This window comes from Vidua chalybeata, chromosome 13, assembly GCF_026979565.1.
Source record: "Vidua chalybeata isolate OUT-0048 chromosome 13, bVidCha1 merged haplotype, whole genome shotgun sequence".
In the NCBI taxonomy this organism is placed as follows: Eukaryota; Metazoa; Chordata; class Aves; order Passeriformes; family Viduidae; genus Vidua; species Vidua chalybeata.
The window spans coordinates 19,157,926-19,182,706 of NC_071542.1; the positions used below are offsets into that span (position 1 = coordinate 19,157,926).

Below are 24,781 nucleotides of genomic sequence, written 5' to 3' on the forward strand. Positions count from 1 at the left end.
ATGAGTTTTTGCTCATTAGCGAAGCCTTCAGGCTGGCCCCAAGCTTTTCCTCCAGCCGGTTCCCACCCATCCATCCCAGGGTGGGGGAAACTTCCCCGCATCCCGGGGGATGGAGCCAGGATGGGCAAAGCCGTCCTGCTCCGAACGCCGCCACTCGCTTCCCGGGGCGGGCGGGGGGTGCGAACGCCTTGTTTTATAGGAATTCATTTATTTATTCTGTATTCGGGGATGGGGCATTTGGGATGGGTCCCATCCCCGGCGTGCCGCTCCCCACGGGCACTGCGGGGCGGGACACGAAGCCGCGGCTCCCCCGGCTCCCGGCGGCGCTGCTGGTGGCCTCGGGCCGGTCTCTGTCGCCCTGTTGCCCCCCGTTTTCCCCCGTTTTCCCCCGTTTTCCCCCGTCGCCGGCCCCGCGGTGGCGGCGGGCGCGGGCACCGCGCGGCCCCGCCGTTCATTCACGGGCACGCCGGGGTGGGAGCGGGGGGCGGGGCCCGCGCCGCGCGCCGGCCAATGGGAGGCGGCCGGCGCCGAGCGTCACGCGGCCGCGGGCCAATGGCAGCGCGCCGGGCCTGAACTTTTGCCACGGCGGACAAGTTGATACACCGCGGGGGGGGGCGTGTCCGGCGCGCGGGGTGGGGGCGCGTTAACCCCCGCGCTGCCGTGACCTAATTCCACACCTGATTCCACAGCGCCCCGCTCGCCCCGAAACGCCGCCCCCCCCCCTCATCCTCCCCGCCGCCCCGCTCCGCTCCGCCGCTCCCCGCGGGGCCATCCCCCCCCCCCCCCGCCCTTCCTCCCCCTCATCCCGCCCGCCGGCAGCGGCGGGAGGGCGCGGGGCGCTTTAAGCGGTCGGAAACCCGAGCCGGTGTTTGCGCAAGGGCCGGTGCCGCGCGGAGCCGCCGGAGTGTCTAGACTGGCACATGATGGGCGGCAGCCAATGGCGGCGCCGCTCGCGAGGGGCCCCGCGCGCGCGCCCCGGCCACACAAAAGCCGGCGAGGGGCGGGCGGGCGCGAGCGGGCGGCGGCGGCGGCCCCGGGAGCCGCGCACGGACCCGCCGGACCGGGGCCGCGCCCTGCGATGCGGACAAGGGACGCGCTGACAACCGGCCTGCGCTGCGGGCTCTGCTGCTGCTGCTTCTTCGCCTTTCTGATTTAATTTTTTTTCCCTTTTTTTTTTTTTAATATTTTTTTTTTCTTTTTAATATTTTTTTCTTTACTCTTTTTTTTAATTTTTTTTTTTAAGTACTATTTTTGGCCGAAGGGATCCGACGCCTCCGAGCGGCCCCCCGGCGCCGCTTCCCCGCCGGGCGGCACCGCCGCGCCGGGCGCGCTTCCCCCGCTCCTCCCCACCTTGTATGGTGGAGCGGCCGCGGGGCGCAGCCGAGCGCTGCCCCGGGCTCCCCCCGGCCCTCGCCCCCGCCGCTCCCCGCCCGGCCCCGCGTTGGCAGCCGATGTAGGGCACGGCGCGGCGCGCCCGAGCCCCAGCGCCGCCACGGGAGCGGCCCCCGCGGCGCCGTCTATGCCCGCGCCGCCCCGCCGCCCCCCCCATGGTGCGGCCCCGCCGCGGGCCGTCGGAGATCCGCTGGGCAGCAGCGCCGCGGGGAGTCCGGGCTGCTCCGGGGCTGCGATGAGATAGAGCCGGCGGCGGAGCGAGGAGCCCCGCGGAGGAGGGCGGGGGGGCGGCGGAGAGCGACGCGACCCCCCGGCCGCCCGCGGGTCGTATGTTCAGGTCCAAACGCTCAGGGCTGGTGCGGCGACTTTGGAGGAGCCGCGTCATTCCGGACAGGGACGGCGGAGATGGGAGCGCCAGGAGCGGCCACGACCTCGGAGCCACCGGCAGCTGCAAGATCGCGGAGAAAAGCCCCTCGGCGGAGCTCCGCGCGGTAGCGCGCAGCCTGCTGCTGCGGGAGGCGGAGGAGCGGCGCGGGGCGGCGGGCGAGGCGGCGCCGCGCGGGGACCCCATGGCGGAGCGGCGCGGGGCCCGGCTCCGCGCCCCCGGCTCCGCGCCGGAGAGCGACGGCCGGACCGTGACCTGCTGCCTCTTCTCGGAGCGGGAGCCGGGCGGCCCCCAGCCTCCCCCCGGCCCCGACGGCGCGGCCGACGGCGGCTCCCCGGAGCGGCGGGGCCGGGAGGCGCGGGCGCGGCTGCTGCTGCTGGAGCAGGAGCTGAAGGCCGTCACCTACTCGCTGCTGAAGCGGCTGAAGGAGCGCTCGCTGGACAGCCTGCTGGAGGCGGTGGAGTCCCGCGGGGGGATGCCCGGCGGCTGCGTCCTGGTGGCCCGCACCGAGGTGCGCCTGGGGGGCCTGGCGGCGCCCCCGCACCTCCTCCTGGGCAAGCTGTTCCGCTGGCCCGACCTGCAGCACCCCGCCGAGCTGAAGCCCCTCTGCGAGTGCCAGAGCTTCGGCGTCGCCGACGGACCCACGGTCTGCTGCAACCCCTACCACTTCAGCCGCCTCTGTGGGCCAGGTGAGCGGCGGCGAGTTGGGTCCCCCCCCGCCACAAACACGCACCGATTTGGGGGTTCGGGCTTTCTGACCCCTTGGCGGGTCTATCCGAACCCTCGTGGGCAGCGCTGCCCCGGCCCCGCGGTGTTGCGGGGATGCCCCGGGGGGGACGCGGCTGGTTCGGGGTCCCCGCCGGGCATCCCCCCTCTCGTGGAGCCAGCGGTTCCAGTTGTGCGTAAGAAGCCCTTTCTCTTTATTGGTTTTTTCCCCCCTTCCCGCGGAGTTTCCCCGCTCTCCGGGAGCCGGACGGGCGATAATCGGCGGCTCCATCCCGCTGGCGCCAGCCTGGCTCGCTCGTATCGGAGCCGGGCGGTCACCGCCGCCGGCTTAAAGCCGCAGGCGCTTCGGGGGGGGGCTGCGGGGATGTCCCCGCCGCGGGGATCCCCGGACCCGCGGGGACATCTGGGGCTCCTGCAATTTTCGGGGGGTTTATCTTTTTTCTTTTTTTTTTTTTTTTTTTTTTTTTTTTTTCTTTTTCTTTTTTTTTTTTTTTTTTTACCGTGGGCAGAGGTGAGCGTTTTCAAGGCGTGGGTTTGGGCTTGTTGAGGGTTTCTTGGTTTTGTTTTTTTTTAAGCAATACTCGATCGTGTGCCCATCTCAGCAGGGAATGGTTACATGGAGGAGAGACACGTTGGAGTTTGAGGTGCAGAAATGGAAATAATATTTAATAGGCTGTACAAAAACTGTAATGACAATGGACAGCTGGATTCCCACTGCCAGAGGGCAGGGCTAGATGGGATATTGGGAAGAAATTCTTCCTTGTGAGGGTGAGGAGGCCCTGGCACAGGGTGCCCAGAGAAGCTGGAGCTGCCCCTGGATCCCTGGAAGTGTCCAAGGCCAGGCTGGATGGGGCTTGGAGCAGCCTGGGACAGTGGGAGGTGTCCCTGCCCATGGCAGGCGGTGGAACGGGATGATTTTTAATGTCCCTTCCAGCCCAGACCATCCTATGATTCTATGCTGACTGTCCCTCTTTTTGGCAAGAACTTTGATTTTATTCTTTCTTTTGCAATCTGGGCTCCTGCCTCGCTTTGCATCACTTCTTTCAAAGAAACTTCTCTTCTGGGCGTGCTTCTCCCGAAGGTCGCTAGAGGCTGGAGGCAGCTTTTTTACTCCAGCTGGAGTTGAGCTGCGTTTTTAGGAACGGGGCATTTCTTTTAGGAACGGGAGAAGTTTCCCAGTCTCTTTCCTGCAGCCGTGGTGGTTTTCCCAGCGGCGAGCGGCTGCCAGCCCTGTGCTGGGAGTAGTAGAAAGCAGAGCTGTTATCAAGTGGCTCCTTATCACTTTGATAACGGGTGACTGTGCCAGGACCCCACCCGCGCCGGCTGGGCGCTGGTGACAGGAGCCAGGAGAAGGCCTTGATGCCCTTTTTCCACAAGTGGCTCCCTGCAGGGATCGTCCTGTTGGCGTTTCCCACCCAGTTTGCTGTGGGGTGTGAAAGTTCTGGGGTGCTTCCAACCAGTGCCTGGTGACAGCAGGTCTGGAGTGGGACCAGCACAGGCAGGTCCGGCTGTTAGCTCCACATGGGGACATCAGCACCTTTATTTTTTTTTTGTAGTTCGGGATTTATAAGCACCCTGCTCCCTTAGGCGAAATGGGGAAGCTTTTCTGAGAAGCAGTAGATGACCCCAGAGCCATCCCACAGGGGATGCTGAGGTGCTTTTTTTGGGGAGCCCAGCCGGGCTGAGCTGCAGTTGCTGGCTGAGTGCTCTCAGGTCGGGGTGGGGGCTGAGGAGCACTCCCGTGTTTCCCTGTTCTGGGGTCGGTGTGGTGCCACTGATGGACTTCACAGAGCAATTTCTCACTGGAGTCGGTGCCTGCTCAATGCTGATAGAGCCCAGCTGGCTGCACACTCAGTTTTGGCAAGTTACAATTCAAGAAACATCACTGTCATACTATGGAAGGGGAAAATAAACCCCTGCAATCAAGGCCTGCAGTTGGTGAAGGACCTTCATTGGTCTTGACCCTTCCAAGAGCAGCAGGAGCTGGTTGAATGACCTGGTCCAGCAGAGCGCCTCTGAGGACTTGCTGAACTTGCAGCACATGACTGCTCAGTGCTGCTGCTTAAAGCTGAGCTCGGGAGCTTTGTGGGATGGATTCAGGGTGAGAGGGACCACAGTGGCCTCTGCTCCTGAGCCACTTTTGTGCCGAGGCCTTTTGGGATGCACCAAAGTTACGTGGATGGCTTGGTGGCTGAAGCCAGCCTGCCTCTGGTGCCAGCCCTGTGTGCCAAGAGGAGTCTTCTCATCACCCAACCCTTCTTTTCAGTGCTTGGGAAGTGTTTGGGAAGCACTTGTTAAGCCCTGTGTGTTGGAGCCACCCATGGAAGGTTGTCTCCCAGTGCAGATGATGGAAATGTGGTTCTTGGGGAGCAATTTGATGTTTTGTGTGACTCAATCTGTGGGTCCCTAGGCACGGATATGGGGCAGAGGAGTGCAGCATTTTCAAAGCCCACTATTGAACATTCAAGGTGGAACTCCCATTGTTCAAAAATTAGGAAAACCTTGGTCTCCAGTTGCTCCCAAGTGTTTTGTTTTCCACTGGGTGTTTATAACCTTGGAGGAGCTCCTACCCCAAAAGAGAAAGCGAGAGGGTTTGTTGATAAACCGAACACGGCGCTAACCTGAAGTTTTGTTTTTCCAGAGTCTCCACCACCTCCCTACTCTCGGCTGTCTCCTAATGACGAGCAAAAGCCACTGGGTACGTGTTTTGTCTCTTTTGATCTCCGGGGAACTCGTTCATGGTGCTGGTTCTGAGACAGCCCTACCTGGCACGTCGGGCAAAAGCCAACAAGTCGGGGTTTTATGGCTGCTCATTATTTCTGAGCAAGCATCAGCTGACTGGTTTTAAGAAGAAAATGGATGCCAGTTTATCCTACCAAATTACCGTGTAGACACATGCATATTTTCCAAAATAATATGAAGCTCTATTTTTAATGAAGGCGTAATGAAAGGTTACCAGACGTCATGTTTTGTCTGTGTGTGTAATCTGCGGGAGGGGGAGCTCCTGGGTGCCATTTCCATAAAGGCCTGGCTGTGCTGCTCCACGGAGGAACCAGCTATTACCCTGCCTCTGCTCCTTGCAAAGAGAAGGAAAGTCTTTGAAACTCGGGGTGTCACTTTTCCTGGGGAATTCTAAAAGGTTTTCCAAGCAGAGTTGGTGAGAGCAGCTTTGGGGTGGCTGGGCTGGGTGTGGAGTGCAGGATGCTGGGTGCTGGCAGCCTTGGATCCTGGTCCTGTGTGCTGCACGTTGGCCTGGAGATGTTTAGAGCTGGCATCGCTGCATCCTCACCATCCTTTCTCATCGTCCTTGCTTCTTGTGCAATTAAATGGGAAGCAGAGACACGGGAGCATGGGAGGGAAGGGAGGAATCCCACATCCCTCTTGGATTTCTTGCTGGGATCGGTGCAGCTGGAGCCTTTATCCCGTGGTCAGTGATTTACTGGGGTTAAGGATCAGGAGGAGCTGCTTTTGCTGCCGTGGGGCAGGGACAGGGAGGAGACAAATGGGGTTTGGCAGGGGTAGGAGGGGACAGCAGTGCCTGCCTGTCCCACCCAGCCCCGGGGGAAGGCAGGAGCTGCCCCTGCCAAAGGTGAGGCCCTGCCAGGCCTGGGAGCAGCTCAGCCATGTGTGCACCCCGTGCCCGGCGCCTTCATCGCCACAGGGCTGTGACCAGAGCAGCCTGCAAGGCCAAGTTGGCTGCTGGTGGCTTTTTTTCTTTTTTTTTTTTTTTTTTTTTTTTTTTTTTTGTTAGGTGTGGAAGCAAAAAAAAAAGGAGTTGTCCCTCCCTGTGTTCCCCCTTCCAAGTTAATTCCTTTTAGAAAGTGCTTGTGCTGCAGGGAGAGATGATAGTGAGCGACACGTGACTTTATTAAAACAACAGCCAGGGGTTGAAATTTGCTTCACTGGCTTGTTTGATTGGAAAAATAATAGTTAATCTGTGAGCAAACAGTTGAGCGCTTAATTAGAGGGGTGTAAGCAAAAGAGAATAACAAAGACTCTTAACTTGTTAAAACAAAGTTTCCTTCGCTTCAGCAAAGAGGAAGGAAGGAAGCAAGAATAAACAGCTTCAAGAATTTTAATGGTGATAATTAAGTATAGTAACTCTGACTTGTTTAGAGGCTTAATGTAACTTTATCCAGTAAGCACCAAGTTCCTACTTGTTTGATCAACTTAACTGGAGTTATTTTTGTGGTCGAGGCAATTCAAACTTTGCATTTGCGTGGTGGAGCTACAAAGTTAATCGCTGCTTTCTGGCTCTGTGGAGAGTTTCTCTCGGGGAGGTGGTGGGAAGCCCAGCAGCCAGGGGTGCTCACGTAGCGCTGGCAAACGCAGCAGGACTAAAAGTGCTTTTTCTTTTTTTTTTTTTTTTTATTTCCCCCAGATCTATCAGATTCCACGTTGTCTTACACTGAAACAGAGGCTACAAACTCTCCCAACGTCACGCCCGGAGATTTCTCAGGTTGGCAGCTGTTGGTGCCTTTCCTCCCTGCCGTGGGGGGCTGCTGGTGGGGCAGGACAGCGGGAGGGGACGGGGGTCCTGGTCCTGCTCTTGGTTTGTGCTCTGGGTGTGAAGAGAAGGACAAAAAGAGCAGTTATTTGAGCTGGTTTTTCATGGAAGTCCGTGCTCCGCGTGTTGCGATAAGATGCTGTTTGTGGGATGAGCAGGGACGTTTGGAGGTGGCCACAGGGCCACTGGTGTCCCGTGTGGGACGGGTCCCAGGCTGTGGGGCTGGGCTGTGGGCCCTCCCCATTTCCATGTTCCAGCCTCTGGGGTGGTTCTTGCCGGGACCGTCGGGCTGGTGTTACCTGTTGGGCCCTGGCCCCGGGCTGCAGTCCCTGCTTTCATGAGCCATTGAAGATCCTGAACAAAGCTTGGCTTAATTAGGTCCTGGTTTTTGCTCTGCCCCACCCTGCAACCTTTCATTCACTTTAATGGGGCTCTGCAGGGCCTGGGGTGGTTTTACCTGACGGGAGGTAGAGCTGGGGCTGTCCTTGGCTCAGCGCTGGGCTCTGGCTGCATCAATCATCCCACATCTCTCTCCTTGGTGTCTCACCCCGGGCTGGGGGCTGACTGTGTGGGGCAGGAGGGGCCTGGCTATGGGACCAGCTTTAATTTCTTTGCCTGGTTCATGGTCTGAGAGCTGGGATGAAGGCAGACAAACGTGGGTTTTGGTGGAGCCCCATGTGCCTCCTTCAGCAGCTGGGGTGGGGCTTGGACACCTCTGAGCCTCCTTGCTGGATTGCTGAGCACGTGGATGGCATCTGCTGCTCACCTGGGGGATGCTGTGAGTCAAGGGGGGTGCTGGAAGGGGACCTTTGGGGTACTGGTCCCTTGGTCGTGGCGTTCCTCTTCATTTTCTATCCTTGCAAGAGTTCATGGTCAGTCTGGCGAGAAGTTTGGTGGGACGTGGGCATTCCTGGGGATGTTTAGGCTGATCCCAACTCCAAAGGGTGCCAAACAGCTCAGGGTCTGTATCATGGCACGGTGGCACGTTGCCCTCTGGGGACTTTCCCTTCTCCTTGTCCTTTCGGGTGTCCCTGTGGTGTCCCACGGGCTTTGTGCTGCCAAGTGTCCAGAGCAGGGGAACAACTGATAGCAGCACTGGGACCATTCAGCCTTGTGCTCTGATAAATATGTGCTTGCAATTCCTAACAAACATTTCTAGGGCTGGATGCACATCCCTAAAGCTCCCCGTGCCCGTGGCTTTTGTTGTAACTTGATAATTGGCATTAATTACAGCAGCCAAGTTGGAAAAGCGGGGTTCCTGAGGATGTAATGGTTTAACTTCCCTCGTGGCTCAGTCTTTATGGGACATCTGGTGGGTTTGCTGGAAGAGAAGAGAGACTTTAACTTTTCCTTGAACAATATAATGATAACATGTGACCAAGATTGTGCTGAAACCAGATCCCTCCTCTCCCCCTGTGCCGTTTCCAATGGTGTAACTTTTAATAAGAGGCTGGGGCTGGGTGATTTATTTTTCCCCAGTGCTCACGATTGCTGAAAGAGGATAAGAGCCCTGCTGAAGTTAACCCATACATGTCATCACGGGGAAGTACAAGGGAAAAACCCACTTAGGCTCCAGTCTACCTGCCACATTTCAGTTTGTTTATTCTCCATTTCAGCTCATTTAATAGCTCTGCTTGAAGTGTAGGTTGTGGGAGTGATACACAAAGCACGTGGTCCTCCCTGCCTCCTCTTGTGTACTCAGTGTGCATTTAACTTGTCTTCCAAAAATAAGTACATTTTGGATCTAGCACCAAGCCACTGCTATTTATTGGTCCAGCTTTGATCATCAAAAAGGCTTTTCCTACTAAAACCACAAAATTCAATTTTGTGTAACAAAGAGAACCATTCTTCTCCTGTTTCTCCTTTACTTGATGAACTTCTAAACAAGAGGTTTTAGCATGAAGGCAAAAGATGATCTCTGTCATATGTGTTAATTTAAAAAAAAAAACAACCCTCTTTTTGAAGTAAAACCCTCCATGGCTATAATATTGCCCTTAAAAAAGAGGGAAAGTCTCCATTGAAATACCAGGCTCACTGTAAAGTTCAGAGGAACAGTCAGGGCTAAATGGGAGCACAAATTGTGGGTGGTTGGGTGGATGTGACCTGGATCCCTGGATGATACCCCAGAGCCCTCTTCATCTCGTGTTCAAAGCATTTGGAACAAAGTTGTTTGTCCAAGGATCAGTGTCCAGCCACAGCTTTTCCCTTGGAATGGGGATGCTCCTGTTTTCCCAGCGGGGTGCAATGGCCTGGGGAGATCTGGGTTGGTGGGAAAAGGCACTTGGAGATGTCTGACCCCGCAGTTTCCTCCTCCTGAGCTCGGGCAGTGCCACATCCAGCACAAAGAGGGGCTCCATCCTTTCCTCCTTGGATTCATTTCTGCCTGGGGAGCAGAGCTGAGGCAAACCTGCTGTTTGGGGATTGTATTTTAAACCCAGGTGGTTCCCTGGCCTGGGCTGAGCCTGTGTGTCCCCCGGGAGCCAGCAGAGCCTTGGCCAGCCCCGGCGTCCCCGCGGCTCCCGGCCGGAGCTGGGGAAATACCAGGGAAAGGGCAAAATCCAGCAAGGCAGGAACAAAAGCTCAGCCTCGTGACTCATAATTGGTGGAACGTTTGTAGTAATTTTTTTTTTTTTTCCCTTCCCCTCAGACTTGGCTCCTCCAGCACATGCCAAGAAGCTGCTGTACCCGTTAGACTTGCCAGGCGTGTGGAGGGCTGAGCCTCTCTGCAGGGGATGGGATGGGATGGGATGGAGCAGCTTTGGGATTGCCTGCCTTCCTCTGAATCCCACAGGGCTCTCCCGCACTGCCCTGGGAAGGACCTTTTCTTAAAACCCATGGAATAGCCCCATTCCTGTTGAAAAAGCCCCATGATGAGCATTAGCCAAAGTTGTTTTTAGCGGTGGCTTTAAATTCTGGAGGTGCTGAGGGGAGGCCAGGTGGGAGAGCAAAAGGTGGCCTTGCATCTCTAGGTCTCTGTGCTGACTTGACCATCCCCAGGGGAGATGCTGGTTTGTTTCCTTCAAAAACAGTTGTTTGGATTTTTTTTTTTTTTTTAACTTAGAAATCACTTCCCATGTGCTAAAAACTCTCCGAGAGTTTTAGCTCTGAACCCGTGTGTAGCTGAAAATGTGCATCCTAAAGAAGAAATGTTGAACTGGTGGTTTGTTGGAGGAGGGATGAATTCCTGTCCGTGCTCCAAAGCAGCAGGAAGGTGTTTTCCACCTGGAAGTTGAAGCACAGGCATGAGTTTGTTCCAGCAGCTCTGCTGATGTCCAGAAGGTGCTGAGCTCCACGTGGAGATGGGCTGTGCTTGGTGACTGGTGATGGTGGAGGAAAGCTGAGAATTAACAGAGAGAAAAAAACAGACTCAATGGGCAGGAGCTTGTTTAAATTATTTCTGGGTTGTTGTTTTTGTGTCTTTTTTCTTTTTAAGATGGGGAAGATTTTGCAGGGCAGTGGTGGGGCTGGGGGCATTGGATTTGGGGAGCAGGGTCCCTGTACCACCAAAGGGAGGAAGAAGGCAGGAGCATCCATCCCAGCTGGTGACTCAGCCCTGCTGAGGTGATGCCACGGCTCCAGGCGAGAGCCAGAGGGTTTTTTCTGCCTCCAGCAATATTTAGGATGAACTTAAGGAAGCATATTTTAAAACCCACTGAATGGAGAAAGTGAACGTCTCCCTTCCTCTCCCCCCCCCCAGAAATAACAGGCTGCAGGATTTATGCTAACAAGGAAATTTATGAAGATCCTGTGTGTTAGGAGTAGGGGAAAAAAAAAAAAAAAAAGCCCATTAAATCTGTCAGGCGGATGTGTGTGGCAACTGGGCAAACATTGCCCTTTCCGGGCTGGGGGAGAGGTTCTGGAATTACCTGTTAATAGAAAAAAAAAGGGTATTTTTGTCAGTAATAGGACAGCAGTTTCTTCTTGGGGGGAGTGTTGGGTTTTGAGGATAGGCTCTGGCTTTGCTGTGTCTCAGTGACAGCTCTGGGCTGGGGGCTGGGTCTGACCCAGCACCACCCTGGAGCCTTTTCATCCCTTCTCCCCTCCCTTCCTGCAGGAATGAGTCCTTTAAAAAAGGCACAACATATCTGTGCATCCAGTTTAATCACAGACAGATGTTTGTTTGGGCCAGTAATGGTTTTGGTTTCTTTTTTTTCTTTCATATTTAACTGTAGGTTTGCTGGCTTGTCTTCCCCTGTGCAGTCTAGAACAATCAGGGTTTGGCTAAAACCTCTCCTGGTCGGAGGAACGAGCCTGTTGCCAAGAGCTACTTCTTTGATGCAAAAAAATACATCCTGGAGGTGCTTTGTCAGATGTTTTTATATTAAACAGCTTTCCTCCATAGTTTCACTTTGCCAACGGGAAATAAAGTGCATCTATTTTCCAGTGTGCTTCAGAGAGGAATTCTTTGCTCGCTGTGGAGGCTTTTCCCACTTGGCTGTGGATGGCCATGGATGTTGGAATCCCCATGGGAGAGCCTCAGAGCAGCAACCTGCCCTCCCTGGGGCTTTGCCCATGTGCAGCTTCTGGCCCTGCCTGGGGCTGGCATCAAAGGCAGCTTCTCCAGCTGTGGGGTGAATTGTGGATTAATCCCTGAAAGGGAAGGTGGGGAAGCTCTGGGAGCCATTCCCTGGGCTTTCAGTGCTGTCCCTTTCACAGAGGTGCAGGTGTGCTCCTTTCTTTTATATAAAGATGTCTTTCTGGGGTGGTGCTAAACCCACTGGAGCCAGTGGATTTATGGAGAGCAGGGGTTTTTTTCCACATCCCATTTGTGCTTACCGTGGTGGGGAGCTCAGGTGGCAGCTCCTGGAGTTCAGCCATCCCTTTGGAGCAGAAGGTGAAGGGATCATTGATTCTGGAGCCAGCTGGGCTCCTCGTTGTGTCCAAATCCTCTTGATAGCCGTGCTTCATCCATAAGCAGAGTAACCCAGCAGAGAATATTCCACCTGGGAAAATCACGAGCAGATCAAGAAGTCGTTCAGAGCAATGAGCAAGCAGCAACTTAGGAAATGTTTTTTTAAAAGTTAGATGACTTGCCAATGGAAGAGAAGCACCCTAGGTCAAGGCTGGAGGGAGATATTACCTCCATGTGGTTGTTTTTCCATTAAAACCCTGAGGAATAACTCATGTTGGGCCACCAAACAAGGAGCTGGAGCACTGAGCTGTCCCAGAGCTGGTGGGTGGCAGTGGGCCTTCGTGGTGCCACCTGTACCCGTGTCTTGTGTGGAGAGGTGGCTCCATCTGTGCAGGGCATGGGGCCCTGGCAGGAGGCTGGAGCTCTGGCAGTGCCTCTGCAGCTGTAGAGGTGATCCTAAAGCTGTTTGTATAAAATACCCCGTGGGTTATGGGCTTGTAGGGCAGAGCTCTTGGTCCTGGGATTAGTGCAGAGCTCAGCCAGGACAGCGATGTGGGGAGGGGAAATGAATTTTAATACAGGCTGAGGAATTTGCTGGAGGTGGGAAGGGGTGGCTTGTGCTGAAGGTCTCCTGAGGAGGGGCATCAAGGTTCCTCTGAGGTTTTGCATCCTGAGCAGCAAGGAGCAGCAGCCTCCAAAAACAGTCTGACAGGAGGGCAGGTGTCTCCTGGACTGGGAGGTGGAGAATGTCCCTTTGTTGCTAAAACAATCCAACAGGCCACACTTTAGAAATGAGGACAGTCAGGGCTGTCCTTAAAAAATCTGGGCAGCTGGAGTTGAGCCTTGTTAGGAGGAAGGAAGGGAAAAATCCAACCTGGCTGCCAGAGCCTCGGGGTCATCTGCCTGGAGTGGCACAGGCTGCACAAGGGTGGAACAAGGTTGGTCTTACCAGTATTGGCCCCTGCCTGATGCAGAGATTAAAGCTGCTCTGCAGATGATGCCTCTGTGTTTGTGTGTACACACAGCTCCTGAGCCCCAGAGGAGAATTTTCCATGAGGGAGCCAGGCAGGATGGTGCCCTGAAGTGAAGGTTCCACGGGCACTATTTGGGAAGCATGGTTTATTGGAGACAAGAATCTGAAGTTCTCCAGTATACTCCAGCAAAGAAGGAGAAAATTGCTTTTTCTCCCTCTGTTACCTAGAACTGGGATGGATTTTCACAGCTAGCCTGGATGTTTTCAACCTAGAAGTTCTTGGAGAAAGTACAAGACCCAGATAAAATGTGTTTTTGTCTGTGGTTCATTGAGTAGTTATGGTGTTTGGCCTTGAATCACAGAATAATCATGTCCCTCACTTCTCCAAGCACCTAGGCTTTGCTCTTTAAAAAAAAGAAACATCAGGAAGTAAGCAAGTTACTTAAAAGTAAATTAGTTTAATCTTTGTAGCCTAAATGTTACATTCTTGCACCCTATTAGGGGTTGGATACAACTTTCTAGGTAGTAAAACTTCCTTTGATGTAGCTCTGGTTGTGTCCTTTAACCAGCATGGATCTGATGGCTCCGGCTTTGTTTGAACTTTCCTTTTTCCCTGTGCCTGTGTTTTGCTTTTTAAAGGGATTTGCTGAATACTGGACACAGTGTATTTATGACCTTTGAAAACGGTGAATGTTTTGAAGGAGGAATTTTGGCTTCTTATAGGGGACCTGTAGAGAGAGGCTTGTGTTCACAGTCCCAGTAATAGATTTTTTTGTGGCACTTTGATGAGTGAGAGGTGTTTATAGGCTTGATTCATAACTGAGTTACCAAGGTTTTCCACGGAAATAACTTATTAAATGTGTGGCGCTCACCGGAGCCATTGAAGTCTGGAGATTTGCTCTTCATCAAAGGCACCTCCTTTCCCGGGCTCCAAGACCTAACTCAGCATTTTACCTCTGGAGGATGCTCAGACCCAAAAGGGCTGTGTGGTGTGGGAGCTTGAGCTGGCTTTTAGTAAGAAATTAAAAAAAAAAAAAAAAAAAAAAAAAGGCAAACTGGAAGGAGGAGTTAAAAAAAAAAAAAAAAAAAACCTCAGGAAAAACATCCCCCCCTGTCACTGGGAGCTGCTGATGGTTAAACCTGGTTTTCTGGAACACTGCTTGTTTGTGTGGATTTTGCTTCTCTGCTCGACAGCTGAAAAGTCCATCCCTTCAGTGCTGCTGAGGGCTTTGAAGTGTCCCGAGCCCCTGGAACCACAGGTTCAGCTTACTGGCAAAGGAGACTCAGCTCTTTGTGCTTCCCAAGAGCCAGGCTTGGCACGTGGGGCTGTGATTCCCAGCTCTGCCCCGTGTCCTGCACGGTGCTCCAGGTCCTGCTCTTGGGTGCTGATGCAGGAGGGGGAATATTGGCTCACTGAGCTCCCACCTTGCTCCTGGGGATTTGGGGTTGGGGGTGCCTGTCCCAGCTCTTGCTCTGCCCCTGCTCTGTGCCTGTCGCTTGGTTGATTCATCAAATCTTGGTTTGGGTTGGAAGGGAGCTTAAAGCTCATCCTGTTCACCCCCTGCCATGGGCAGGGACACCTCCCACCATCCCTGGTTGCTCCTGGTCCAGCCTGGCCCTGGACACTTCCAGGGATCCAGGGGCAGCCACAGCTTCTCTGGGAAACTGTGCCAGGGCCTCCTCACCTTGGCAAAAGTCCTTCTCCAGCTTTCTTGTAGCCCCAGAAAATGGGTGTTTAGCTGGAAAAAAGCATCGCCCCAGGGGCAGAGTGCTGGGAGAATGGAGGGGAAGATGTGCAGCACTGGGGTCTGGGCTTGGGATGCTGAGGACTGTTGGATTCCTGTTTGGGTGTGTTTTTTTCTGTAAGAACAAAACCATTTCACGTGGAAATGCCTGTCTTGGCTGACCTCTGGCTGATGCTGGCTGGTAATGGCCTTTGCAGCTCCTGGGGCTGGAGCAGGGATCAAACAGCTCTGCCTGGAAGTGCTGGACTGTGCTGCTGCCCCACCACCCCTTTCCCAGAGAAGCTTCTCCTTCAGGGGGAGGCTGGTTCCTCATCCCAGGCTTTGGATGTGGGGAAAAAACCCACCAGCATCAGAGGATACAAACAGAATTAAACCCAAAGCTCCTCTCCTGCTCCAGTATCTCCTTGATCAGCCCCACACCCCAGGTTTCCCCCTCTTTTTTTCTTCTTGTATTTCCCTAGTTTTCATCTTTAAATTTGTAAAGAGTTGCCTCTGATGCCCAGACCTGAAAACCCTCACGAAATACAACCTGTCCCTGCCTCCCCACAGGGATGCAGTCTCTGGCAGGGAACAGGCTCAGGCTGGGATGCTGCTCCCTGCCCTCAGCATTTTGCCTTTCAGGTTATAAAAGCCCATGGATGAAACCTGCCAAAAAGTCAAATTCCCACCAGTGCAAGAGAGAGGGATGTGTGGAGAGTTTGTTTTGCCCCTCATGGCAGTTCTGTGTTCCTGGGGGATGCAGGAGGTCTTTGCTGAGGGTTCAAGGAGCCCACGTGCTCCTGTCCTGCAGCATCCCCCACCCCACTCCAAGTGCATTCCCAGAGCAAAAGCTGGAGCAAAGGCATCCCTCCCTTCCCAATGGCAATTCATGGAAGTGCCCTGGTGTCACATTTGCTGTCCCAGCTGGACACTGATGCTCTGCTGGCCCCACTGTAGCTTGGCCACGTCCCCCACCTGGGCTTGGAAGTGCTTCCCTCCCCTTCCTGTGCCTGTGTTTGGTTTATGGCTTTGGAGATGTTCCTCTTCCTAAGTGCTTGTGGCAGCTGAGAAGGGACCAGGCTGCTCCAGGCTGGAGAAGTTGGAGTCTTCAAGCTGCTGCAGGGGCATCTCTTGATGCCAGGGATACTCGGGCAGGATTTCTCACAGTGGCTCCACGGAAGGGCAGGAGACACAACTGTGTTGGTTTTATCTGTGTATTCCATGAGCAGGAGCAGAACCTGCCAGCAGAAAGGCTATTTTCCAGCTCTTTCCATTTATTAAGGTCTCATTTGCTAAGATTTTTCCATGAGAGAAGCCAAAGAATGTTAAAGGCTTGAAGAAAAAAAAAAAAAAGAAGTGCCAGCTGCTTTGTGCTTTCGCACAGAACGATGCAAAGTTGTTTGTTTAATCAGGGAAGAGGTACCTGCAGGAGCTGCAGCACCAGGTGCTGGGTGATGAGAGGTGGGTAAGGCCCTGGCACAGGCTGCCCAGAGGAATTGTGGCTGCCCCTGGATCCCTGGAAGTGTTGGACTGGGCAGGGAGCAGCCTGGTCTCGTGGAGGGTGGGATGAGATGAGCCCTCCCAACCCAACCCATTCTGTTTCTCTGATGAGGCCTTTAGATTCACCCCACCTGCCTGAGAGGCTCCTGCTGGGATGGACGTGCTGTGCAGAGCACATCCCTTTTCTTCCCTTTCCTCTTTCTTTTCCCCTCCTGGCTGCTCCAAAGCCTGTTCCTGTTCCTGTTGCTGAGCGTGGAGCTCACACAAGGCCCCGTTTGTGCCGTCCCGCGCCGGGAAAAGCCAAGTTTGTCCACGGGGAAGAATGAGGCACTTGATTCATCCCCCCCTGCGTGAGGCTGTGGGGTCTGGGAGCATCCCTGTCCTGCACAGGGAAGGCAAACATGGCCTGGGCTGGCTGGGAACTCCCAGGGTTCTGCTTTCCCTTAGTCCTGGATAAATGTTGCTCCTTGGGAAGCACTGCTGCATCTTCCCCTCAGCTCTGTGGCAAACACGGTCATTGTGTCCTGATTTTTTTTTTCCTGGTTTTTGGTGGGTTTTTTTTTTTTTGTTTGTTGGTTTTTTTTTTTTTTATTTGTTGCTCTTTAAACCCTACAGTGAGAGCTGTAGGTAAAAATGAACTACAGGTAGTTTTTTTTTTTTTTTTTTTTTCCAGCATTCTTCTTAAAATGCAGAGGAGTAGTGACACAGCCCAACAGGAGCTCTCAGCCTGGAAGTGTTTAAGGCCAGGTTGGATGGAGCTCTGAGCACCCTGGTGTGGTGGGAGGTGTCCCTGCCCATGGAAGGGGGTGGAACAGGATGGTCTTAAAGGTCTCTTCCAACCCAAACCATTCCATGGTTCTATGATCCAAAGCTTTGCCAAGTCTCGCAGCAAACAGTCACTGGTGCTTATGAAAAGCTCAGGCTCCAGGGTTAGATCTGCTTGGGCTTGTCTGGTGCAGCAGCTCGGGGTATCCAGCTGTGGAGAGAAGGAGCAGATGTGAAAATGGGCAGTTTCATGTCTCAGACCCAATCCCTCCCTATAAACTCTGTCTGCAGCTGCCACTGAGGGCTCAGGCTGCTCTGCCACGGCTCTGAGCACAGTAAAACTGAATCCAGCAGGTTTTGATTTTGGCCTTTTGTGGAGAGCTCTTTCTGCTGAGGTTTTATGGAGCCCTGAAAACACAAGAGTGTTTCCAGAGAGGCTGTGGGTGCCCGGGCTGGGTGCAGAGCAGTCCTTGGTGGCAAGGCCAGGGCTCAGTTTCCCTCAAGTGTCACGGAGTTGCTTTCTGAGATCTGCAAAAAAAAAAAAAAAGAAAACCCAACAAAACTTTATGAATCGACCAGGAAGCCAGTAAAAATTAGTAGTAACAAGCTCATTTCAATAGAAATGGGTTTGCTGCTCTGCTGGCTGCCAACCATTTATGAGACTGGCCGGGTGCCGGGTCCAGCGCCGCATCCCTCACCCTCCTGCTGCTGGAAATCATTTGTGACTCCAAAAAAATAAATAACACTATTGTGGAGCTCTTTTTATGGCTGGGGCCTGAGCTGGGTGGCAGCTCTGGAGTTTGCAAGCCCTGCCTGGGGGGCTCTCTGCTCCATCTCAGGTGGGTTCCTGTGGGTTTGCAGCGTGCAGGTGAGGACAGGGGATGGGAGTTGCATCCGTGGCACGTTGGATCTGTTCCTGGATCTGATCCAGGCTAAGAGCTGGGTCAGTGTGGCTGTGCCAGTTCAGGGGTGTTGCAAGGGAGTGCTGGATGCTGCTGGGTGTTGTGGCAGCAGAGGTTTAGGATGGATATTTGGGAAAATGTCATCCCCAGAAGGGCTGTCCAGCCCTGGCACAGCTGCCCAGGGCAGTTGTGGAGTCACCATGCCTGGAGGGATGCAAAAAAAAGTGGCTGTGACACCTGGGGACAAGTGGAATGCTTGGAGGTGCTTATCCTAGAGGCTTTTCCAGCCTTATCCATTCTGGGATTGCTCCTGTCTCTGCTGGGGACATCCCAGCCCCCAGGATGGTGTCCCAGGAGTCAGGAGCTGGCTTGTGTGGAGACCCCAGAACGGGCCCGTTTCTGCTTTGGCTCATCTTTAAATGCCACAGGGGTTTCCAGCATGGGAATTCATCTGCCTCTTCCATTTGCACCAGGCCTGTTCAGTGCTTGTGTGTGACTGAGAGGACTTCCACCCCCAGCAGAACAAGGAAATTCCTGGGAGAGTACAAACTAAGGTGAAGATCCTGTGAGTTCACAGAGCTGCTCTTCCCCCATGGCCGAGTTATTTGAATGGAAGGGAAATGTCAGCAGAATTATGTTTTTTATTAAAAAAAACAACTCACTCACACTTCACAGGTCACAGACTAGGAGCACACTGGGCAGCTTCTTCATCACTGGAACAAGAAAATTGGAGTCATTCTTTATTCCCCAGTAATTACAGCCACATATTTTGAAATCTCCGTGTCTTTTCCATGTTGAATCGCCAGTGCAGACCTTCAGAGCAGGATTGAATTCAGCTGTGCTTGAAAGGGTCGGTCATTTGAGACTTCCAACATTAAAAGATCTTTGCAAATTAGTTTTGCTCTTGCCATGCTGAATTTGTTTGTGTAGAAAACCTCAGTAGATTTGGTATGTGCCTGTCTTTGAAGGGCTCTGCTTCAAAGGCTGCAGCTCTGGGTGTTTTATGTGCTGAGCTCCGCAGTTCCCCGAGCTCTGCTGCCTCACTGGGAAGTGTCAGCTCATGTTAAACCTGCAGGAAGGAAAAGCTGAGCTTGGCTTTTCAAAGCTTTCAAGGAAACTGGATGCCCAGGGCTTATTCCTGTAGGAAGCGGGTGCTGGAGCTCCATGTGCTGGAGTGTGCCATTGGTACAGCCCCAAGAATGGTTCCCTCCATTCCCTGTGGGTGAGAGGAAACCTCCAAACCTGTGTGTTTGGAGAATTGGGGATAGCTGGTCCCAGAAAATTCAGCTGAGATCTTGGCAGTGAGCAGCCAAACACAAGAGATTGAGTTGGACTGTAGCTAGTATTCAAACAAAGGTAAACAGTAGAAATGATATTGTGAAATTTCCTGCTTCTTGGCTTGAAATCTGTTGTTTTTTTTCCAAAGAAATTGAATCTCAGAAGGGAAAATGGGAGAACCTGTCTCACATCCTGGACTTGTGCATGTTTAGATCAGGTCTGCCACCAAACAGGTTTCGTTGGAGTGGGGCTGGAGCCCTTTCCCCTCCAGCCTTGTGTATCCGTGCACATCCCAGCGGGCTGATCTCTTTAAAACACAGAAGCAGTGGGGAAAAAAACCATGAAATAGAAGGTGCTAATGGAAGGGGCTGAAGGGCTGTCACCTCCCAGAGCCTTGGGCTGCCCCAGAGAGGGGCTGTCTGTGCCCAGGCAAAGCTGTGGAGGTTTTTGTGAGCAGCGAGTGCGCTGGGCTGCCTGGTGTGCTGGAGGGAAGGAGCTGCCCTGGCTGGGTGCATGCAACAGCATCAATCCAGGTTTAAATGAGGACAAACCAAGCAGCACCAGAACATTGCTGGGAGCCAGCAGATAATCCCAGATCAGCCTCGGGCTGGATCGCTGGCGCTGCCTCGCAGAAAGCGCTGGTTTCTCTCCTCTTCCCCCTTTTCTCCCTCTCATTGAGATTTCGACACAATATTATTTTAATCCCGATCCTCTGGCCCCTCCTCCTCCCTCTGCCCTTCCCTGCAGGCTCTCTCCCCCCATGCAGGCTGCAGAGGCTCTCAATGAGAACCAGCTGCCTTCCAAAGCCGCTTCCCCCCGCAGCGAGGCCGGGCCAGGGCGAAGCTGGCACCGTGTGGGTCGTGCCTGCCTGGCTCTCCCCCAGCGCCCAGAGCTTTTCCTCCTGCCTCTGTCCTCTCTCAGTGGTGTTTGGAGTCCCAAATCCTGGGATTTGGGGCTGGCTTTGGAGCCATCCCACCTTGGAAGCACGGTGGGGTGGGGCACAGGGAGCAGCCGGGTTTGGGATGTGCCACGCGGCTTCCCAGCTCCCTGCCACCTCCAGCCATCCCAGCACAGCCTTGCTCAACAACCTTGAGAGGTTGTTAAGACTCAGCTTTGTTTGTTTCTCGAGCTCTTCTGTGGGTCAGGCTGCCTCGGTGCACGTCCCTGGGGCTGTGTTTGGTGTGTGTTGAGCACAGGAAGCGCCCACTGGGATTTGGAGTCGTGTTTTCCGCCCTGCTCAAACACCCAGGAAGGGTTTTAGGGATTCAGGGGGTGCTTCCAAGGCAGGCAAGTGACTGAAATTGGTTCAGGCATTAACAGCTCACATGTGCCAGATGCAGTAAGTACCAAACTCCTCACATCCAGCCATCAGGACAGTGGTGAGGGTGGGCACAGGCTGGTTTAACAGAGGGAAGGAGCATTTCTGCAGTGCCTGGGTGAGTGCAGCCACCTGAGGGAAACAGCACAGGCTGATCTTGCAGCTTCTATTCCTTATTTCTCCTTTGAAGTTGTGCTTAATGCTCGTGTCACATGAATGAACTGAAGGAGGGTGTATAAAGAGCAGGCAGCAGAAATGTTTTCCCAAAGTGCTGTGTCTTTATCCTGGATTAGTGGTGGCACAGGGGTGAGGCTGTGGCTCCTGCTGTGAGTGGTGCAGTTGCACACACTGGAGGTTTGGTGGTCTCCAAACTACAAAGGCAACAGTGAGTGTTGAATGCAGATCCACTCCCAGGCTGGGAGCATCAGCCTGGATACCTTGGATTCATTCCCTGAGCTGTGATGCAGAAAGAAATTCTCACCGATTCAGCATTTCACAGCTTCCAAAACAGGGTTTTTCTGACTAACTCAACCCAGCAGGTCCGTGAGAAAGGGGGGATGAGAAAACACTTCCCTACACGTGCCAGAATTCCAGCGTGGCCCTTGGAGAGCTGTGGCCATCGCTGCCTTCCCCAGGTGCCACCCAGGCTGGTGGCACTCCCAGAGCCAGGGGGGGAGATCCAGGCTGGCTCTTTGGAAACGCAGCGACTCCGGCGCTCCCAGAGCGGTGCCTCTCTGTTTGAGTGAGCTCGTGGGTGTTTATTTGAGGGAAGAGCAGCTCAGCCAAACATCCTGCTTTTAAACTCGCCTCTGCAGCCCTCGGAAAGATGCCTGCAGCTATATTTGTGTGCAGCCTCCGAGTGCTGGGCTCTGGGCATGGTCGGGATTTGCAGGGAGGGCTTAGGAGCAGCCTCCCGTGTTTTGGGGTTTCTGCTGCAGTGGAAGCTGGGATTTCCTCAGCACGGCACTGGAGAGCTGCAGCACACTTCCATCAAGGTATCCAGTGTCAGGCAGGGAGCTGGATGTCCTGCAGGGCTCTGAAAATCCCCCTTCCCCAAGCGGGGTGTTGCAGCCCTGAGTTTTGAGTCAAAACAAAAATCAGTGGGAGCTGCCAAGTTTTGCGGGGGGGAGTCTTGGTTTGGGGTCAAAACCGCTGTGGTTTTTTTCCCCTCGCCTTGTTTCAATCCCAAGCACAGCCCTGCCAGAAACTTGGCTCAGCTTCCCCAGCAGAATTAGGGATGTATTTATGTTTCGGGGTTTGTCAGGAAACCTGAAACCAGGTGAGTTTGGCCAAGGCCAGGCTCTGGCTGGGACAGGGCTGCGAGGAGGAGCGGGACAGGGATGTGCCTAAGGGAGGGCACAAGCAGGACTTATTTTTGTAGACATTTCATAGCAACAGGGCTAAAATAGAGTTGTTGCTCTTTCTTCTCCATTGCATTGAAAGGAGACCCTTTTTCTGCTGAGCAGAGCCTCTGTGGTGGCTGGGATGGGGCTCTGGGTTGGTCCTTCAAGCTGCAGGAGAAGTTTGTGGCAGCTCTTAATTTTAACCATTGATTCTGAAATAATGGGCTCATGAATGAGAGTTTTAACTTCACCCTGCCCTGCACACCACAGCATTGTGCTTTTCCAGCCCTGGCATCCTTCAGTTATGTGGGTGTAGCTTAATGCCACCACTTATACATCAGTTCTGTGTCTGCAGATAGAATACACCGATATATTTATTCTCACAATCCATTTCCAGCTCCATTTCCTATCCAGAGTCATCCAGGCAATGACACATTGCCCTTAAGATTTGAATTCCCTTAGTGAAATGTTGTTTTTGCATGTGATTAAAGAGCTAATAATGTTTTGGACCATTTTGATGGTGTTTGGGTAGCAATTCTTGCACTTAATCTCAGAATAATACAGATGTCAATGTCTGAGATGTTTTTTTTAGATACTTAACTGCTGCCAACAGGGAGGAAGAGCCAGTTGAGGGGCACAATCCATCTTCTCTCTACAGAACAGGGCTAAAACAGGGCAGCTAAGTTGTGCCCCCATCATTCCCTGCTCCCTGGGGAGTGCAGGTGGGAGGGTCTGGGCTTGTTCACATGGATTTGGGGTGCTGCGATTTATCCTCGGATCAGCTGAGCCAGCAGAGAGGATTTGGGTGGTTGTGAGGCACTGGAAAAGAAAAAAAAAAAAAAAAAATCACTATTTTTAAAAGAGGGAACTCTGTAGGATGTTGGCCACTGGAACAACCAGCAAAGTCCTCCGTGGCTTCCACCAGCACCATCTCTGCTTCGTGGTGGGTTGGGAACGTGATGTCATGGGCAGAAAATAGCCCCTGTTGTTATCAGAGTAAAAGTTGAATTTCTTGTAATCTCTGCCTGGGCTGCCGCCCCTTCCAGCCCTCCCTCAGCAGGAACCTGTGAGCACACCCCCAGCCCCTTCCTGATTGTTTTTCCAGCCCCATTACACAACAGCACGTTTGTTTGGATTTGCAAATTGGTCCCGAGCAGCAGCGTCAATAGCTGGAGATACACACAGAGGGGGACGGACTTTATTTGGGTTTTAGGGCCTTGGGAGCGAACGGTGCCAAAATAAATAGGGGAGTTTTATCCTGGGCCGTGTTAACCAAACAGCCCTGGGAGCTCCTGGGGAGAGCTTCAGTGGAGAGCAGCAGGGATGGAACCACCAGGGATCCCGGAGCGCCGAGCAGGACTCGGGACTCATCAGTGTCCCCTTGAGCCTGGGCTGTTGTTTTTATTCCTTAATGATGGATTTACAAGGAAATAAGGACATCAGGGTCGGCAGCAGCGCGCTGGGTGACTGAGCCCAGTTATCTTCTGGCTTTGGAAACCACGTTTTGTTTATCGAGCTCTGTCTTAGGAGAAATTCAGATTTTTGTTCCTCTGCTGCTGCTCCGTTGTCCTGCAGTAAAAACCTCACCAGCATTTCCACTCTTAATTGGCTCATGGCAGGTTTATCCCCATTTTTCCTGGATCTCTCTGCAGTTCCTCGAAGCTTTGTGGCAGGGCTGGGAGAGGCCAGGTCGGAGTTTCCTTGCATTGCTGGGCTGGAGCGTTGGGCTTGGTGGTTGCATGAGTTGTACCTTCTTAAAAAACTCAAGGACTTCATTTTCCTCCTTTTGGGGCTGTTTGAGGCACTGGTGGTGGAACCTTGCTCCGTGTCCCCATGAGCAATTGTGACTTCATCACTGACAGCACCCTGGACCAGCCTGAGAGCTGCTAAAAAAGACAATTTGAATGCCCAGGCCAATTTCTGTTGATTTTCAGCTGTCTAAATACAACCACGGTGAAGTCAGTGGAAATACTTTGAATTTCTGGTCAATATTTGGAGCAGAACCTGGCTGTGCCCATGTGCAGCATGGGAGGATTTATTTGTAAAAAAAAAAGAGGAAAATATGACGGGGGTTGGAGAATAAATGGGGGGTGGAGAATAAGGCTCAGGCTCCCTTCTTCTTCCTGACTTTTTACCATCCAGAAAGAACTTTCCCTTTGGAAAGCAGGTTGCCTCAAGTGGCCCTGGTGGCTTGCTGAGGGCCCTGGGTTATGACAATAAATAAAAGCCAACGGCGCTTCTAGAAATGTGAGGAATGTGGAAATGTTTAAATGATTTAGTACCAGAAAACTTTATTTAAACATTTAATCGCAGAACACGCTTTCATCTTTAAAACATCAGTGCTTGAACTCCCATCCAAGTTTTTTTCCAGTCTTTCTATGTGCTTCATCATATACAACAGCAAGCTGTGCTTTGCAAAGAGAATAAACTTCCAGTTCCCTGATTCCGTTTGTTGTTGTTGCATCAAAAGCAACTAAATTACAGTAGAGAAGCTGTTTTGGGGAGAAAGAATCCTAAATATGTTATTTTCCTATGTTAAGTAAGGTCTCATTTATTTGAAGGATTGGAGCTGGTGAGTGCTGTGTCCAAGCAAATCCCATAAAGCTGCACGGTTTCCCTATGGAAAGCAGCCTGGATACAGATGTGTCCGTCAGCACATGGGGGTTTTTCCCAATGCAAGGGAATATTCACCTCTGGGAAGTTCACCTCCCCAGAAAGCAGCACGAGAGAGGCTGGCACGGGTGGGTGGCACTGGTTTGGACTGGTGAGGGATGCAGCAGTGGGCTCTGACGAGTTGGGCTTGACTCCAAACCTTCCACAGTCTTCGGGGGGGAAAAAAAAAAAAAAAAATCATTTCATTCTTAAAACGGATGAGCATTAGTGGATTGTTTTCGAATTACATAATTCTTGAGTGTAGAGGGCTGTGCTTTGAAGAGGAAAAACCTCAGGGCTCCCTGCACACCACCACCCACCAGCCATCAATCCCTGATTGTTCTCAGAGGCAGCCACGCCGCAGTCACCCCGCAGCAATGACTCAGTGCACGTAACCACGCTCCCTTTTGGGGTGAGCCCAGGGGATCGGCTTAGTAATGATTTTCCTGAGATTGTGACCTCAG

The 24,781-nt window shown here is 53.2% G+C and overlaps 1 protein-coding gene across 1 annotated transcript in view; it reads left to right on the top strand.

Annotated features, from left to right (window-relative positions):
* Positions 1-1,021: 1,021 nt before the first annotated feature.
* The window catches only part of SMAD6 (SMAD family member 6), a 39,070-nt gene continuing 15,310 nt past the window's right edge, over positions 1,022-24,781 (top strand). The window contains exons 1-3 of the mRNA XM_053955100.1: positions 1,022-2,466; positions 5,145-5,201; positions 6,885-6,962. Coding sequence (XP_053811075.1) covers positions 1,722-2,466; positions 5,145-5,201; positions 6,885-6,962 — 880 coding nt within the window. The 5' untranslated portion in view covers positions 1,022-1,721. The remainder of the gene's footprint in view (positions 2,467-5,144; positions 5,202-6,884; positions 6,963-24,781) is intronic.